This window comes from Tenrec ecaudatus, chromosome 4 (assembly GCF_050624435.1).
Source record: "Tenrec ecaudatus isolate mTenEca1 chromosome 4, mTenEca1.hap1, whole genome shotgun sequence".
In the NCBI taxonomy this organism is placed as follows: domain Eukaryota; kingdom Metazoa; phylum Chordata; class Mammalia; order Afrosoricida; family Tenrecidae; genus Tenrec; species Tenrec ecaudatus.
Window position 1 is genome coordinate 174,499,144 of NC_134533.1, and position 15,919 is coordinate 174,515,062.

At 41.3% G+C, this 15,919-nt stretch overlaps 1 protein-coding gene across 15 annotated transcripts in view; it reads right to left on the reverse strand.

Annotated features, from left to right (window-relative positions):
* ARPP21 (cAMP regulated phosphoprotein 21) overlaps positions 1-15,919 on the reverse strand; it is a 116,030-nt gene that overhangs the window by 99,031 nt on the left and 1,080 nt on the right. For 13 of the 15 annotated variants that reach the window (XM_075548931.1, XM_075548933.1, XM_075548929.1 and 10 more), the window contains exons 3-7: positions 15,112-15,198; positions 10,960-11,104; positions 9,438-9,516; positions 8,715-8,774; positions 7,859-7,999 (exon numbers count right to left, since the gene is read on the reverse strand). In XM_075548931.1, the coding sequence (XP_075405046.1) occupies positions 7,859-7,999; positions 8,715-8,774; positions 9,438-9,516; positions 10,960-11,104; positions 15,112-15,198 (512 nt within the window). The remainder of the gene's footprint in view (positions 1-7,858; positions 8,000-8,714; positions 8,775-9,437; positions 9,517-10,959; positions 11,105-15,111; positions 15,199-15,919) is intronic. The other 2 variants (XM_075548930.1, XM_075548928.1) reach the window with 2 other exon arrangements.

Consider the following 15,919-nt stretch of genomic DNA (forward strand, 5'->3'; position numbering starts at 1 on the left):
ATTCTACTAAAGCTCATCATTCTTTCCCTAATTTTAGAAAAAGAGTCACAACTGAATGGTAAGGACAGAGAGTCCTGGGGCTCTGAGAAGGGACCAGGTTAAATCAAGGAACTTTAACCTCAGTTTTCACTCCTACACAATGGTTGTGTTTTGGCTATTTAGAATGTTGTGCAGAAAATAAATAATATGCGATTTTAAATTTTAACAAAATATCACTTATGGAAAAGCTATTGGGAGAAACATTGCAACACAGATATTAATGTTTTGGGGGCAATGTGCATGCTTAAATATTAAAATTAAATGGCAAATTATGCATTCAGACATTAAAATTCCAACAATAATTTTAGGAGGGGAAAGGAACATGGACAGGATTATACTGCTCCCTCCAAACTATTTGCTGGCTCCTACACCTAGGTCCTGTGGGTTTTCTTTGTTCTGTTAATGAAGTCAGATTCCTGGAGGGGATGGGGGTGTCCTAAATCTGATCATCTCTAAATTAAACAGAAGGGCGGGGATGTTGAAGAAGACAGATGATATGAGGGGAAAAAGCAGGCCCAAGGCTACCAACAAGGATGGCCTTGAGACCCTGGTTTGGACTTTTAGATTCCCAAATTTTGAGAAAAGATTTTTGCTTTGCTTCTTAAAATCACCCACTCATGTTAAAGCGATACTAGCTAACTGAGCCAACATAATAAGCTCTGTTCCCTGCTCATAATAAACTTCTAGGGTTTCCCTTTAGCACCTTCTTTCCCTGAGATATATGAGGTGGAGGACAGGAATGTTTAATAAAAAATCATAAGAAGTTTCAACAATCCAAACAAAGAAGTCTTAGGGAAGAACTAGATGTCTGTTCTGTAGATAAAGCGGCTTAGTTTTCCTGAGAGTAATGTGACTCTGAGTTACAATCTATGATCATCAGCATCTAGTCAGGTACTTTTGACTCCATTCCTAAAAACAAGTGCAGAGTGAATTTACCATGCTCAGCAATGAGTGGATGTCAACCACTCACAGATTTCCAAGAGGCACTTAAATAAATTGATGTTTGGTCTTCTTCTGACACTTATTAACCAGCATCCCTGTCAGCATAGCATGCTGTTGGATTTAGTCAGAGGCGCCCACATGCCCCGGCAAAGGAAAAGCAATATGACAAGGAAGGGAGGGAAAACATGCCGGATGCTTTGTGGTTGTTATGAATGCACTTCATCACCTGCAGGGAATGAAGAGCCAAAGGGTCAAGAAAAGATACTTCCCGTTTAAGTCCCAACCTCTTCAGGAAATTAAGCCGAGAGGATGTTCAGTGACCCTGTACACTCCATCTACTCGTCTCTCGGCCTGCCCATGGAGAATGTGGCAGGTGCCACAATCCTGTCTCACGGGGGTGTAATTACCCATCATTTCAGAGGTTCTTACAAAAATCAGCTGGGCTCAACTGCTTTGCCTTGTAACACCATAAGCCAAAACAAAACCAAAATAAAACGCAAACCAGTGCTAATGGATTGGTTCAGATTCCCAAGGACGCCACGTGTTACAGAAGATTTTCTTTGTTGTAATCTCCATGGAAGTTGACCAACAGGATGCTCTTCGAAGGTGGGTTTGAACAGCCAACCTTTAGATGATCAGCTAAGGGCCACCTAGAGACCTCTTGAAAATCAACCCAAACCTGCTGCCTTGAATCAATTCTGACTCATAGTGCTCCCATCGGCCACAGTAGAACGGTCATAGGTCATCATAGGGTTTTCAAAGTAACCTCTATGGAAACCAACGACTTTATCTTTTCTTCCCGTGGAGCAGCTGGTAAGCTTGACCCACTAAGCTGTCTGTTAGTAACCACGTCCTTTACCCATTGCACTCCGGGCCTCCCTCCAGGGTCACTGGCAACTTTATTTAGCACGAGTGAAAATCCCATGGTTCTGTGACTTCCCAAATAACCTATGGCCATTGAGTTGATTCACATTCACAGTGTCACAGAGACACAGTAGGGCAGAGTAGATTGTAGACCTTTAGGAGATAAATGGCCCCATCGTTCTCTTACAGAGCTGGCAGCTTTACCACTGAACCCATTGCTCCACCAGGGCCCGTGGATGGACAACCTAGTCAGCCATCCTTTCTGGATAAACCAGGGGAAGGCAACCTCACTCATGTCTCCAAACAAATTCCCTGGCCCACCCTTCTTATGAATGCATAGGGTGTGCCCCTGAGAACCTGACTAGGAAGGGGCAACCCCCAAACCAATGCCAAAGATCCACTGTTCTCAGGTGTCAGCTTGTGAGCCGGAAATCACTCTCTTTCTTTGCTCTACCCCATGAGTGAGCAGGGGAATTGAGGCAATGGCAGTGGGTGGATATGAAAGACAAAAGAAAAAACCTATTCAAGAGATGACAACCTTTTAACATGAAAATTATCTGGAACTAGTTAAACATGTTCTCTGACATATGCAAATGCATGCACATCCACTTGAGGCTCCTCCGTTGCCTGTGGATGTATTTGGGTCTCTGAAAAACACTGCTGTACGTGGATGATCTTCAGACTCTGAAGGTTCCGACCTAAGTGTGTATCTTTCTTCTGGGGTACAAATGAGGAACTGGAAGTCACAAGAACACAAACAAAGGTCTACTGACAGAAGAAAGCACTGCTGTGTGCTAAACACAGAAAGGAAAGCTGAGCAAAAGAAGGAAAAAGTAGAGATCAGAGAGAGGGAGAGACAAAGAGAGGGGGAAAGCTACTCAGATAAAGATAGATCCTTAAACAAGATGCATTTGTCACACTGGCTGCAACAATAGACTCAAAGGCAGGAAGGATTGTGGGGCTGGCATAGGTTCTCGCAGTGCTTTGTCCTGTTGTGCAGAAGGCAGCTGCGGGCTGGAACCAACTGCAGGGCACCAAACTATTCTGAATGTATTTGCGATGCTTGATTTCTTTTTTGTTGTTTTTTTTTCCAAAGCACCATCCCCACTTTAACATCCATCTTCAATATCCAAAAGATCATCATTATAGAGAATAAACACAACATAAATAGTTGTAATACTAGAGTAAAATAGAACCTTTTCTCCTTTTTAGTCAAGATTGCCAGGGGGGTTATTTGGCAGCCACACCTAATCTGGTGTCCTCAACCACTGGGAAGTTGCAGGCCACGGGTTCACCCGATTTTACCCAAGTTCACTCAGAGAACCAACAAGGATACCATGTTAGAGAACAAGATGACTTCCTTTACTGATACTCTGAAGTATATCTGTTCACTCAAGTCCTAAGCCCTCCTTGGAATATCTGCCACATGAACCTGGTTTTGATGTCCTAGTCTCCCTTTTGTCAGTGATGTCTTAACCCTCATCCCAGGCCCTGGTGAATACTCTGCCATGTCTTTCTAACCCTGTGTATTCCCTCTTGAATGTTTCCTTCTGAGCCATGCCAGATAACGCTTTGTAAAACCTGATGCCATTGGCACCAATCCTTGGGTTCCAAAGTTTGAAGACCCCTCTTCAATCTTATGTAGTCCCACCAACACCTCTACGACCGGTCCATATTCCACCTCATCTCAGCCTTTCCAACTCTGCCTGTACGTGACATAGCACTGCTGTAAAGACCCCCTGGGTCTGAGTTCAGAGGACTGAGATTAGAATCCTGACCTCACCTCCTAGTAGCGTGACTTTGGGAAAAATTTTTATCCTCTCTGAGGAAACTTCCTCTTCAGTAAGATTGAAAGAAGATTTGGAGAACGACCTTTGTTATGTTTCTGTGAGAATTAAATGCAGCAGTCTCAGTTCAGTACATGTAGAGGTTATTACCATGGCTTTTTAGCCAGCCCCCTGCTGTGTACCATTTCCCACTACTGGGTGTGTGTTCAGGTCTTCAAAGTCTCCTAAATGTCCATGTGAATCAGGAAGATGATCGCTCCCCTGAATTTGCCCGGTATTTCCCCCCAGACATTTGATATGGAATGTCTTCAATCATACAGCTTTTATGTCTATGCGATGGATCCGCAAAGAATTGCACTAAAATGTGCAGGTTTGAAGACGATTGGGATTCTGAAGTTATTTTATCAGCATCTATCAGCAGTGCAAAGACTCTCAGATGACAGGAATCTTAAGTTGTTTCTGTGTCATTACAGAGCTGAGGTCAACACACTGAAGATAGAGTGCTTGTTAAGTTACAGTGCTGGAATATGCTTCAAATGCCTGAAGAATTTTGCTTGCTTTTTTTTTTTTCGTTTTCAAGGACATACGGTCTCTGCTTTCAAAAGGTAAATCACGAATTTCCCAGAAACCTTTGAGGTATTAGCAGGGAATGCCTAGTGAATTTACTTCAGAGATCTTTCCATCTTGGCTTATTCCTCACTGCACGGATGCACTTTTGGAAATGGCAAAAAGCCCTGGATTTGGACAATAAGGTTGCTTACAGCAGTAATTTCAGAATAACACCATGAATAGGCTCATCTTCTAGACTAACATTATTGACATGTGTCCCTTTATAATCCTGGAAGAAAAAGAAGGGTAAAATAAAATAACACAAGACTGATGTTTAATGGATACCCTCATTATAAAATCTTGCAGCAATAATAGGCAAACACAATTTAATATGAATTATCAAATGGTTAGAGAGTTCCTTACTGAGGCCAATTCATTTATTTTTAATCTTTTCCTCTCTTTCAATGTTTCTCATCAGATGTAAAAGACAAATTGTTTCAGTTATTGAAGGTCACATACTTTTTGTCTGAGGATATTGAGTGAAACACATACTCAGTGTATTGTTATGATCTGAATACTTTGTATTTCATTAAATAGTTTGTACACAAAGAACAATGACTTCAAGTCATATGCTTATAATTACCTGAAATATCTATCTAGAAATCAGTGACCTTGAGAAATAATTCATAGCTAATATGGAGGTGATATGATGTATATATCAGAGGCATACCTACTATGCCAATCCACTGTCACCAAAATGACAAGAATGCTCTCCCTCCCTCTGCCCTACGGTTCATTGTTTATGTGCTCCAACCACATATCTATTTTGCAGTTTCTCTGCTGAACTTTAGTATCACTGAAAACTATACATTCACATGTATTTGCATAAGGGGACTATACAGCTGCCTGCCAAAGTCATTCCCCAAACATAAGCCCTCAACTGAGGAAACCCCATCACACTCCTACCTTTAAGTAAATGAAAGCATTTTTACCTGATAATATTTCTAACCAAACTTTTTAACTTATTTCCCATGACCATCTTGTGTCAATTGCATGAATAAAATAACTCTTTAAATTTCAGACAATCTAAGCACACAAAGCAGGCAGATTTGAACACACTGTTCTTTTTTCAATTTTGACTCAAATATCATGACAATAGACATTTTAAAGTCAAACAGATACCTGTGCCCAAAACAACATTCCTCCGTTACCAAAACTGTTAACATCATTCAGACCCTGAATATTTTGACTTGTTATTATTTGAGAAAGGCACTTAAATTGTGTTCTACTTGTTTCTCCTTGTTGTTCTAGAAGCTACCAGTCATCCTGCACAAGACCTATTCAAGGGGTAGATATTCCAAAATGTAATAAAGAGAGACTCGGATGACTTAATAGGCTGGAATACCATTGAGCGTGATTCTTCATGAAAGGTCTACAGCATCCATGCCAGGTCCCCACCAGTAGTTTCGTTTGGGCTGATCTGACTCATGGAATGGCAGCTGCAGGGAGGAATCCAAGAGCAAGGAACTACGCCTGCCGAGAGTGAGCCCTAGAATCCCATAGCCACCAAGCCTTAAAGTGGTGTTCTCTACCCACTCACTTTCCACCCTTCATTAGGCACATATTTGGGGACCTATTTGAGAAAATATCCAGAAAGCAAAAACAAAAATGGATGCTCTTCTGGAAATGAGGACATCTAGTAATATTGTCTATTAGTCAGAAAACACAAGGGGTAAAGGACAAGCGGTATCTCCTAGTGATAGTCGAGGACTTGCTTGGGAGAATCAAGGATGTAGAAAGGGGCTTTCTGCAGTGATAGAAATATGTTACGTATGGTTATGTACCACATGCACATGACACTTGGGATGTTAACATCATTTACATTGACTTTAACTACAATTTAAATTGTCACCTATGGGTAGAAGCTGCCATATTGGACCAAGTAAGCTTAGAGCCATGACTGGAAGTTTACCAAGAGTCTTTAGATAATGTCCATTTTTTTCTTTTTCAATAATGATCTAAGAAGGAGTTGTTCTCACCAAGCATGCTCATCATGACAGTGTCTGCATCAATAGACTCAAGCATGACAGCACTCTGACTGTCATCAGGGTCTCTGGGAGTTGGAACAGATGCCCTGGCACCTGACCAAACCAGTCACAGCAGCAGCAGCAGCAGGGAAACCAACACAATGTGAATTAGAAATCCATCGACTGTTCCAACAACCAAGATGATTGCAAACTTAATCTACTTATCTATGTTTTTTTCCATGTTGGCTATAGTCTTACAGATAAAAGGGGGTAGGGAGGGACTTCAAAAGAAGATATTCTATTTTGCAATCTCAGTGTCCTGCCTTGTGTTAACTGAAAGCCGTAAGCAAAACCAGGATGCCAAAAAGATAAAGCAGGGAGTCAATAAGTTTAAAATGCATTTTGCTAGCGCAGTAGAAGGCAACTGTAGTAGCCAATAATACTGAAGTTCCAAGAGTCCTTAACCATTAGCTCCTCAATCCTGTCCTGCAAATAAATAAGTAATTTGGTGCCCAAGAACGTGAAGTGCTCAGTGTCCCAGAAAAAAACATTTGGGTACCAGAGCTCCTGGCCTGTTGTCATCCAACTATGACCTTCACCCCACTCTACTGTGAACAGATCGAGCATTGAGTAGAGAAAGCCTCACCTCTATCCCCACTGGTCCCAGCCTCTGGTGAGCATTGCATCGAGAGAGCGTCTAATCCTAACTGGACTGCACAGTGTAACAAAAAACTCCCTCCAGAAACAACAGCAATCCTAAAGACCATGCAATGTACAGGGCACAATGCGAAGAAGGAAGTTACAATACGCGAATGTTCGAAGAGAACACTTTTCAGAGGGTTTTTCAGTGTACCATGTATTTTGCTATGCAATCGGCTAGCAGTGTAGTAAAAGATGCAGCGTTCAAGAGAGAAAGCTCCACGTGTCCACAAAACAAACGACTACTCTGTTCTCTTTCGGTGGTTTCATGACAATGAAAACATACTATTAAGATAAAAACCAAGCAATATTCAGGGGGAAACAAACCAAAACTGACTTTTTCCTTTGAGATGTCATCTATCTCAAAACTTTCCCATTGGAGAGCCTGGAGGTCCAAGACTAAATGGCTTTCTTTTTCCAAGTCACACAACTGCTACGAGCTGCATCTCAAAGCGAGCACTTCTGCCTCTGGGTGCAGGGCTTTGGTTGTTGTTTTTCACTCTACAAATGACAGTCAGATAGATGTCTAAAACCATAAAACTCGAAATGAAAGGATAATTATCCTTTATGTGTCACCGTTATTTTGTAAGGTTTTATAGTTTAAACTTGAGTGATATTGTGACAAAAATTTTCCCATGGTTTTGTATGTCATGACATGGGCTACTGATGGGCAAAAGCCACCTCCCCCCCACCACCCCGCCACCACCATATGGTTCAAGAACTATGTCAAATATCAGGGCACAAGTCTAATTTATTGCCTGGATTTCATAAACTTGCCCTGTTCTCAGATAATCCCCGACAGATAAATGCTGCGTGACTGGCAATGAGAGCAATTTATAAAGGGTATGGCACATTTTAACTGCCATGTGCATCGATTTTTAGACTGTGTTCTCATAAGTGAATTCCTAAGAGAAAAAGAAAATCCTAAATAAACGCAAGAAGCGGGCTTACATTCTGGTGCTGCTGGTCTTGTTGATGATAACAGATTTCCCTGTTTGATCCACATTGTGGTCCAGGCCAAAGTAAGCTGCCACCCTGTGCACAAGCATCCTCTGATATGACGACATCTGAGGGAATTTCTTATAATGGCTGCTGTGACCGAATTCAAGAAGAAATGCAGTCGCGGGTTAATTTCTGTGCTGTGTTATGTTTCACAGGTACCTCCATAAATCCACTTCATTTTCATCCCGCCCACTGGGCCCATTTCATCTCTGGCAGCCCTTGATGTCCTCACTTCCAGACCAATTTTCCAAATATTATAGATTTATTGATTAAGCTACAATTAAGTGTCATTGTTTCATACTCGCATGTTTCTCTTGCCAAAGAGAACTTGATGTCTCTTGGAAAGTGGTCTCTTCTAGCGGATGAAATATGATTCCCAGAGTCGGGCACGGGGCAAATGACATGACACCATACGTGATTGCAGAGTCTGATCTGGAGAAGGGTCATGACACTGTTTGCACTGAAAGCAGCACAATTATTTCCAGGCCTAACTGACTGCAGCCAGCTGGAGCCCATTAAAAAACTATCATAAAAATGGAAAGGGTCGCTTCATGTTACAGCTACTTTATGCTAATCACTGGCCCCCTGTTTATAGTTATTTTGTCAGGAATGTAACAAGCAAGAGCTTACATGGCCCAAGTAACAATTCTCTCCAGCATCCAAGTCCTAACTCCAAGAGCATTGCTATTAACCAAACCAAGAAGCCAATTAAACAATGGTTTCCCCATCCCTAAATAGGTAATAAAGCTCAAATACCAAACCAAGGCACAGCTTAGAAATTAACCAGAATGGCAAGGAAACGTACTTGTTGTCACCAATGAAGTCAATAATTTCCTGCTCCATTTTCAAGAGTATCATCCTGTCCCTGGAAAATAAATATTAAAATAAGTAAGTGTCTTATGCCCTTCCCACTCCCGAAGCCTCCTTAATTCCTTTAGCGAGGTGCTCCCTGTGAGTACAGAGCTGAGCTAACACTTCTCTGGAATGTGCTGCCCACTTCCTTAGTATTTTGCTACACTGATGAGAATTTTTTTCCCATTTGGTAAGTTTTTATAATATTGGAACTTCCATAGTTCCAAAGTTATGGTATGCAAGCTACTAGGCCTAGAAAACATAAAATAAACAGTAGCGTTCATATAAATAGGAGCAACGCAAAACCCGTTATTGACGGTAGATGAACATTTAACTACATTGAAACAGAACTGGACTATTTTAACACTGATCATTCTGAACCGAGTGGAGTATTTTTTTTCTTTTTTACCCTTAGTAGGTAACTTTTTGGGACCAGGAATATGGGACTGGGACATTATAATTTATTCACTTGGGTGACCTTCCCAGAAATTGAGACTATCTGTAAACACTAAACGCGCACGCAAAAAAAAAAAAAAAAAGGCCATGCACGGGGAGGCCTATGGGAGGGAGGCACCTACATTTTACAACTGCCTGCCTGGGAATATTCAAATTAGCAACTTTGATTCCAAGATTCTTACTGACCCTTGTGAAATAAGCGGGTTCTTTAAGATGTTACCTGGAGTTATTCCTTAACGTATTAATCAGAAACCCGTGTAAATCTACGCCTGTAGAATCCGTATACTCTTGGCTGCAATCTGAAACAAACAGCAGGACGGCGTGGTCAGGGATGATGGCATGATGGGGAAGAGGCGAGCAAGGGGGCTTTTTCCAGGTCTCCTCTTGCTCTCGTGCTGAGGTCACTCTTAGATGAAAGTTACATGGTTGAAACTAGCACGTGGCAGTATGACCAGGGAGTGAAAATGACCTTGAGAGAGAATAGAGGACACCCAGGAGATTCACAGGTGAGGAAGTGGGTCCAGTCAAGGTAGGGGTGAGGGTGGCTGGGAGGAGCCAAATGTCACATGTTCACTCTGCACTGCAAGTCACGAGAGGCACACCCTCCGCATGACAGGTGCTCCCAGCCCACACAGAAAGCTCTCTCAAATTTATGAAATACCTTCCCCATCTCTCCCTTAAAACTGAGAAGGCAGAGGAAATGTGCCTCACCCTACAGAATGGATATCCAAATAGCCACCCGTATAAAACAAAGGACACTAAACACTGCCAAGTCGTCTGAGTCTTCTCATGCTGGGGAAAATGTCCTTTCTGAAACCGTTTTAGGACTCTTTACCTCTCTCCTCCTGTAGATACTATTAAAGACCCTCTGTGACAAGTTGGTGAGTTCAGCAGCTACTAACAGAAGTCATTGTCATTCCTGCCAATCAAAATGCCCTATTCTGCCTCAGTTAATAAAACAAACAAATGCACCAACTAAAAACAAACAAACAAAACAAGGACCCTACTGGGACCTGTTCATCCCTGTGTATCTCATCTGGCCACCTCTAATTCAATTTTGCTTTTCTCTTTATACACTTACTAATATGTCAACCACAACTTATTATCTGAACTGAGTTTTGGGTTGAGACTTCGGAAGGATTGGCTTTATTTTTCTGGCAAAGCTTTTATTGAAGTTGATGTGTATATTTAAAAAGAGAGAGACCTTATGAGCCAGAGTGTGGATGCTGAAGCCAAATGCATCTGTCCCCATGAAGATCTTAATCATGCATCCCATTGACATCTACAACCGTGCTTTGGGGATCTCACTAGCTTTCTGCTGAGAATTGCTCATCCTCTTTTGTCTTTTAAGATAAGCAGGAGAGTTAAGCTATAAAGCCGAGTGTCATCACTAGACATCAATCACCGTCATTTGAACTATTAAACCCGAATCAAGAGCAGATTTATATTCACTCCATTGTGTGGGGTTGTCACTGGAGAACCAAGTGTAAATCCAAAAACTCTGTGATCCTGAAAGGAAAAAAGAAACGAAACAAAACAAAAACCAACTCTGGCTCCACAAACGACAGCGTGACTGGGAAGAGAGCACGTGCACATACACATACCTGCACATATGGGGCTACAGGTGAGGAGCGTGCGGGGACGTGACTAGGTATTCGCTCATGAGCTCTAGGGCATACTCGCATTCTGTGACTGCCTACGTGCCCAAATGGAGTAAGTTAAGGAAACATTTCCCCATTCACCTTTTGATAACATTCTGATCTTGGGCTTTTCAGAGGTTTTATCTTTGTTTTTATCCTTGTCTTTTTCTTTCTCAGAGTCATCTTTCCTAGATTTATCATCCTCTTGCAGGCTGGGAAAACTGGAAAGCTGTAAATGAATTGATTCCTGTTGGGGGAAAAAATATAATCATTTAGGGCCAGATTTAATGATCTCTGCCTGGTTTCCATTTGGGGTGGCGGTTTTTAAGGAGAGGAAAATGAAAGCCAGATGCAGGGTTTCTCTTTTTCTTTTTTTTTAATTGTAAAAAATTAAACCTGTCAGAAAAATAATTGCCCTTTAAGGAGAGTTGAACTTCAGAAGTCAATGGGAGGTCATGAGAATCGGCTAGTACTAAAAGTTTGCCTCATGAATATTACTTTAAGCATGTTAAATGCCTGTAGATCACACAGCTTATTTTCTCCGCGGGCTTATTTTTAAACATTAGAAAAAATTCTTTTTCAATAAGTTTTCATCATAGCCACTGTGTTGCTCTAAAAACAAAACAAGGCGTCTGTATTTATTTGCTCTAATTCCTTATAAGGAGAAATTGGCACAAAAACACAGACAGACATATTATGAATCATAACTACAGATAAAACAGACACAAATAAAGGGTTTAAGAGATAACCTACAATAAAAAGCTCATTTTGGAATTACACCAACAATGATTTTTAATATTGCAAACTAAGACAAATTATATAATTGCAGGAATACTAGATATGGATTATGTCATAGTTGTTTACAAATTCTATTAATGAACCATCATGATATATAGATAGGGTCAACAGGAAAGAAATATAATTATGTTCACCATAAGTGAAAAAAATGAATTTAATATTTTCATTTTTGTTACTGGATAATATTTTCCAATCCAAAGTATACAATTCTCTTGAACAAAGCCATACCAAATTGACCATTTAAAATATTGGGGTTGTATCCGCTTTTATAATAGTTTTTGGTTGCTTGTTTGGGGTCCTGAAAATCAAAATCATTTTGTATGCACCAAGATATAGCAGCTATTTGGTTGATAGAATGTTCATTATTTTGAAGAAGAATGAGCCAAATCATGGTGAGGTTTTTTTAAAAAAAATTGTGAAAAAAATATAAGCTATGATTGAAACTTTGACAAATGAGCCAATATCAGTCCCACCTGCTCTTATGTAAGAGCTTACTTGATAGGAAAGCTTTCTTTCACGAGTGACATTAAAATTTATGATGGGGGGGGGATGTATTCCCAATGACTAATGATGTCTCTCACTGCAAACTAAACGAAGGTTCCCTCTACATGCGACTAAATTGATGCCTGCTCCTCTTCAAGTTATAGTCGATCAGAGGTTCTTAGTGATTCCGACTAAACTCAGCCTATGGAGTGAGCGTCAATAAAACACAGCCAAGTTTCTTTTTAAGATGTGGCTCCATTGTGACAATGATGGCTGAAATGTCAAAAGTTACCCAGGTTGGGAAGACGTGATACAGTGGATGAAACACCATAGGTTTTCATGCTAAATATTGATCTTGGCTGGATCTCCTGACTTCCATATATTTATCCTGGGAACCAACATAGATGAGAGTCCTTTGACTCTAGGGTCTCTTATTTAGTACATGATTTGGAATCGAGAAGCCTTCACCTGTATGGCTTCTTGGTAGGGTTCTAGGGTTGTGATTTGCCTCCACTTTTAAAGGAAACAGCTGGAACATTCCTGCCTTTGAAGACATGGCATGGAGGGGGGTAGAATCAATTTGATGGGTGATCAAGGGGGGACATTTGGGGTACCAGAGCCATGAAAATGTTCTCATTGCTTCTTCAAAACTGACTTTACCAGCCCGCCTATGTTAATGTAAACATAAAATCAATGAGGCTTGACATAGATTATAAATGCAGGATGAGACACTAAAGAACATCATCTATAAACACATACAAGCTAATAGCATGTGTTGGCAAATAGTATACTTGGAAATGATCTACCTTTTCTGCACACAAATATACATAATGGTATCAAAAGAACACACAAAAGTGCTATAGAGTTGGTAAAAAACAATCTGTTATTTTTCAATATTTTTATTGATATGCTCAATAATAAAATACAAGTGTTAATAAATACATTGGTACAGGATAAGTTTATATCCAACAACAGAAAAAGAAAGTTTCAAGTTGCAGCAATACAAGGAAAAGGTAAATAGTATAACATTAGAAAAGCAAAGCTCCTTTAACTTTAAGGACAGACGGAACCATCCGGTCTGGGTCTGAGATCAAGTAATACAGGTAGCAGGAGGTTTGGTTTTCCCACACAGGAAAATGAAGGCAGTTCTCCAAATACTGTGACTATACAAACATTGGGGAAGCAGTACAATCCATACACTGTATACTTCTGCCAGTGTTCTCTGGTACTCCGTTTCCCCACCTGGTGCAAATGCCCGTGGTGCCTAAGGAAGGCTTTGCATGTAAGTGCAAAGGTTTGCTCCCTTACGCTCTAAGAAGGCAGCATAGCCCCTGCTTTATCTGCATGTCTGGATAGTTTCCATCAGTGCCCTGTTTCCAACATCCCTCAGCCAGTTCAAAGAGGAGCTGTCATGTTCTAATTCTCCCCGACAAAAGCTAGGCTTGCTTTCTGAGCTTGCAGCCAGAAGGACCAACGCATCTTTTTGCATCTGATTTCTCTGCACCAATTGAATGGAGAAATTAGACTTAGACCCAGGATGGGCACTATAAACACAGATGATCTCTTAAATACATTTCCCCCTGCCATCTTATCAAATGGGACACAAAGCAGATTACTTCTCCAAAGGCCACCCTCCTCTGCCTGGCATTGGGAGTGGCAGGGGCAACTAGGGCATTACATCTCCGGGGTCTGTCATTCTGCAGAGTTAGCATGTATCGTGTGCCATCCTTTACAAGCTCATCCATCAACATTTCATGATACAAACTGTGAGATTCACACTGTTCTCCTTTTCAATCTCCATGAGAAACACAAGCACAAATAAAATACTGAAGAAAAGCCACACATTTCTCAGAGCCCCAGTGGAATAAAGCTTGTGGTGGAAAGATAGTGATGGCCAACTGAAAGCCTGGCTGTGCCTTTTGACATGAGTGGCATGTTAAGAAAATGAGGCAAGTGGGGAAAAAATAACAACAACCAACAAATAAAAAATAAAAGCACACTCTTAGGAAAAATCTAGAAAGAGTTTATTTTTGGTCCTTTTAAAGAAAGTGCTTTCAATGCTCTCTGTCTTCATGAGGGGACTTTGGGGGTATTTCAATTAAAGCAAAAAGAGAAGAACAAAACAAAACTAATGATATATTAATCAGTGTTCCCTCCCCTGGGCTCAGAGAAATCATCTTGCTGTTACCTAGACTGCTCACAGCCTCTGATAAAGGAAAGGACATTTCAGCAGCAAGATTTTTTTTATATATAAAAGCTAATATGATTCCTACAAGGCAAACCAACAATAAATGCGATGTGAAGTTTCCCGTTTTGCCATGGATGGGTTTTGTTGGAATTTGAATTTTTAGAGCTAGTCATCTTGCTGTAAAGGAGCAACACTGCGGATGAGGATACACAGCGATATATCAATCATACAAAATCCACCATCAGTTCAGATTGTCTTCTAGACAATTTTTGCAGGAATTGAGAAATCTCCACCAAAGGCCATAAGAGTGCTCTGTCCAAGTTCAATGTACCTCATTGACTATTTTCTTAAGTCTCCTAAGAGCCAAGAGTTGTGTTTCCTATAGGCAAGTGCATCTTGGGGGTCTGGGAGGTAAGTCGTCTCCACTCAGGCGGGAGACGCGATACTTGGGACTATATTTGGTGCAGCCTTATCAGAGGAGAGCCTTTGAGGACATACCGCACTGCTGTGCTTACATTTTATTTAAATTTTAATCTAAATTCTTTTGAACGCCTTTCCATTTGCAGTTTTCAGAGGGTCTGGAAAAAAAGCAAACGTCATACTCTGTGACACACGGTAACACTGTTTTAGAACTTCTTGTAAACAGAGGACGAAGCCAGGAAACTAATTCTCGTCTTCAACAACTTGTTCTTCCTCTCCCCCAGAGCACTGTCGGAACCAAACTAACACACATGCACACCAACGTGGCTCCTCCCATGCAGCCAATGGTAAAACAGGGGCGGTACCTGGTCCTGAAGACTGTCTCCTCCTGGTCTTGCCGATTCCTCACAGACAGCGAGACTGCGAGTCAGTTTACCTTTCCCTGCTCCTGACTGGGAGGGCAAAAGACAAGGGCAGAGAAAGGGAAATAAAGAAAACAAACAGAAGACGTTCTCAGTCTAACAGCATACCTTCAAGTTCACAGGGAATGTTCAAAGCACATTTGAAAAAGGAGTGCCCAGTCAGCTGCCCAGGGCTGTCCACCGGACCCACCAGGCATCGGGGCTCTGGTGCTGCTGGGGGTGGAGCGGAGAGGAGCGAATCTGCATGCAGCAGGGCACACTGTGAGCACAGTGCCCATCGCAATCAGAACCTGTGTTGAGGGCACACCGGTGACCACTTTCACCAAATCCCTCCCTCTCCCGAGGAATGTCTCCTCAAACTAAGTCTGAATAGAATTTGACTGAAAAGATGCTTGGAAGGAGGAAGAATTTGTTATAACACCACGTTTGCTTCAAGTTCAGAGTTCATTTGGGGATTTGTTTTATTTACCCTTAAGTTTTATTTAAATAGAATCGTGTCACAGCCAATCTCTTTGGTCAAGCACTGCCAATCTCCAGATGTGAAAATGGGATTAAATGTTTACACCGGCAGCCATGCCATCCCACATGTTCTAATTTAAACAGCACACAGAGCCAGGATGAACGCACACTTGAACAAAACCCCGATAGAAGTAGATAGCACAAAATATCCGGGGTGCACCCCAATCTCTGTGCACAGCCATCTGAATTGCTGGCAAGCCCTTGTTAATTGTGATGTGAAATCCACCACGAT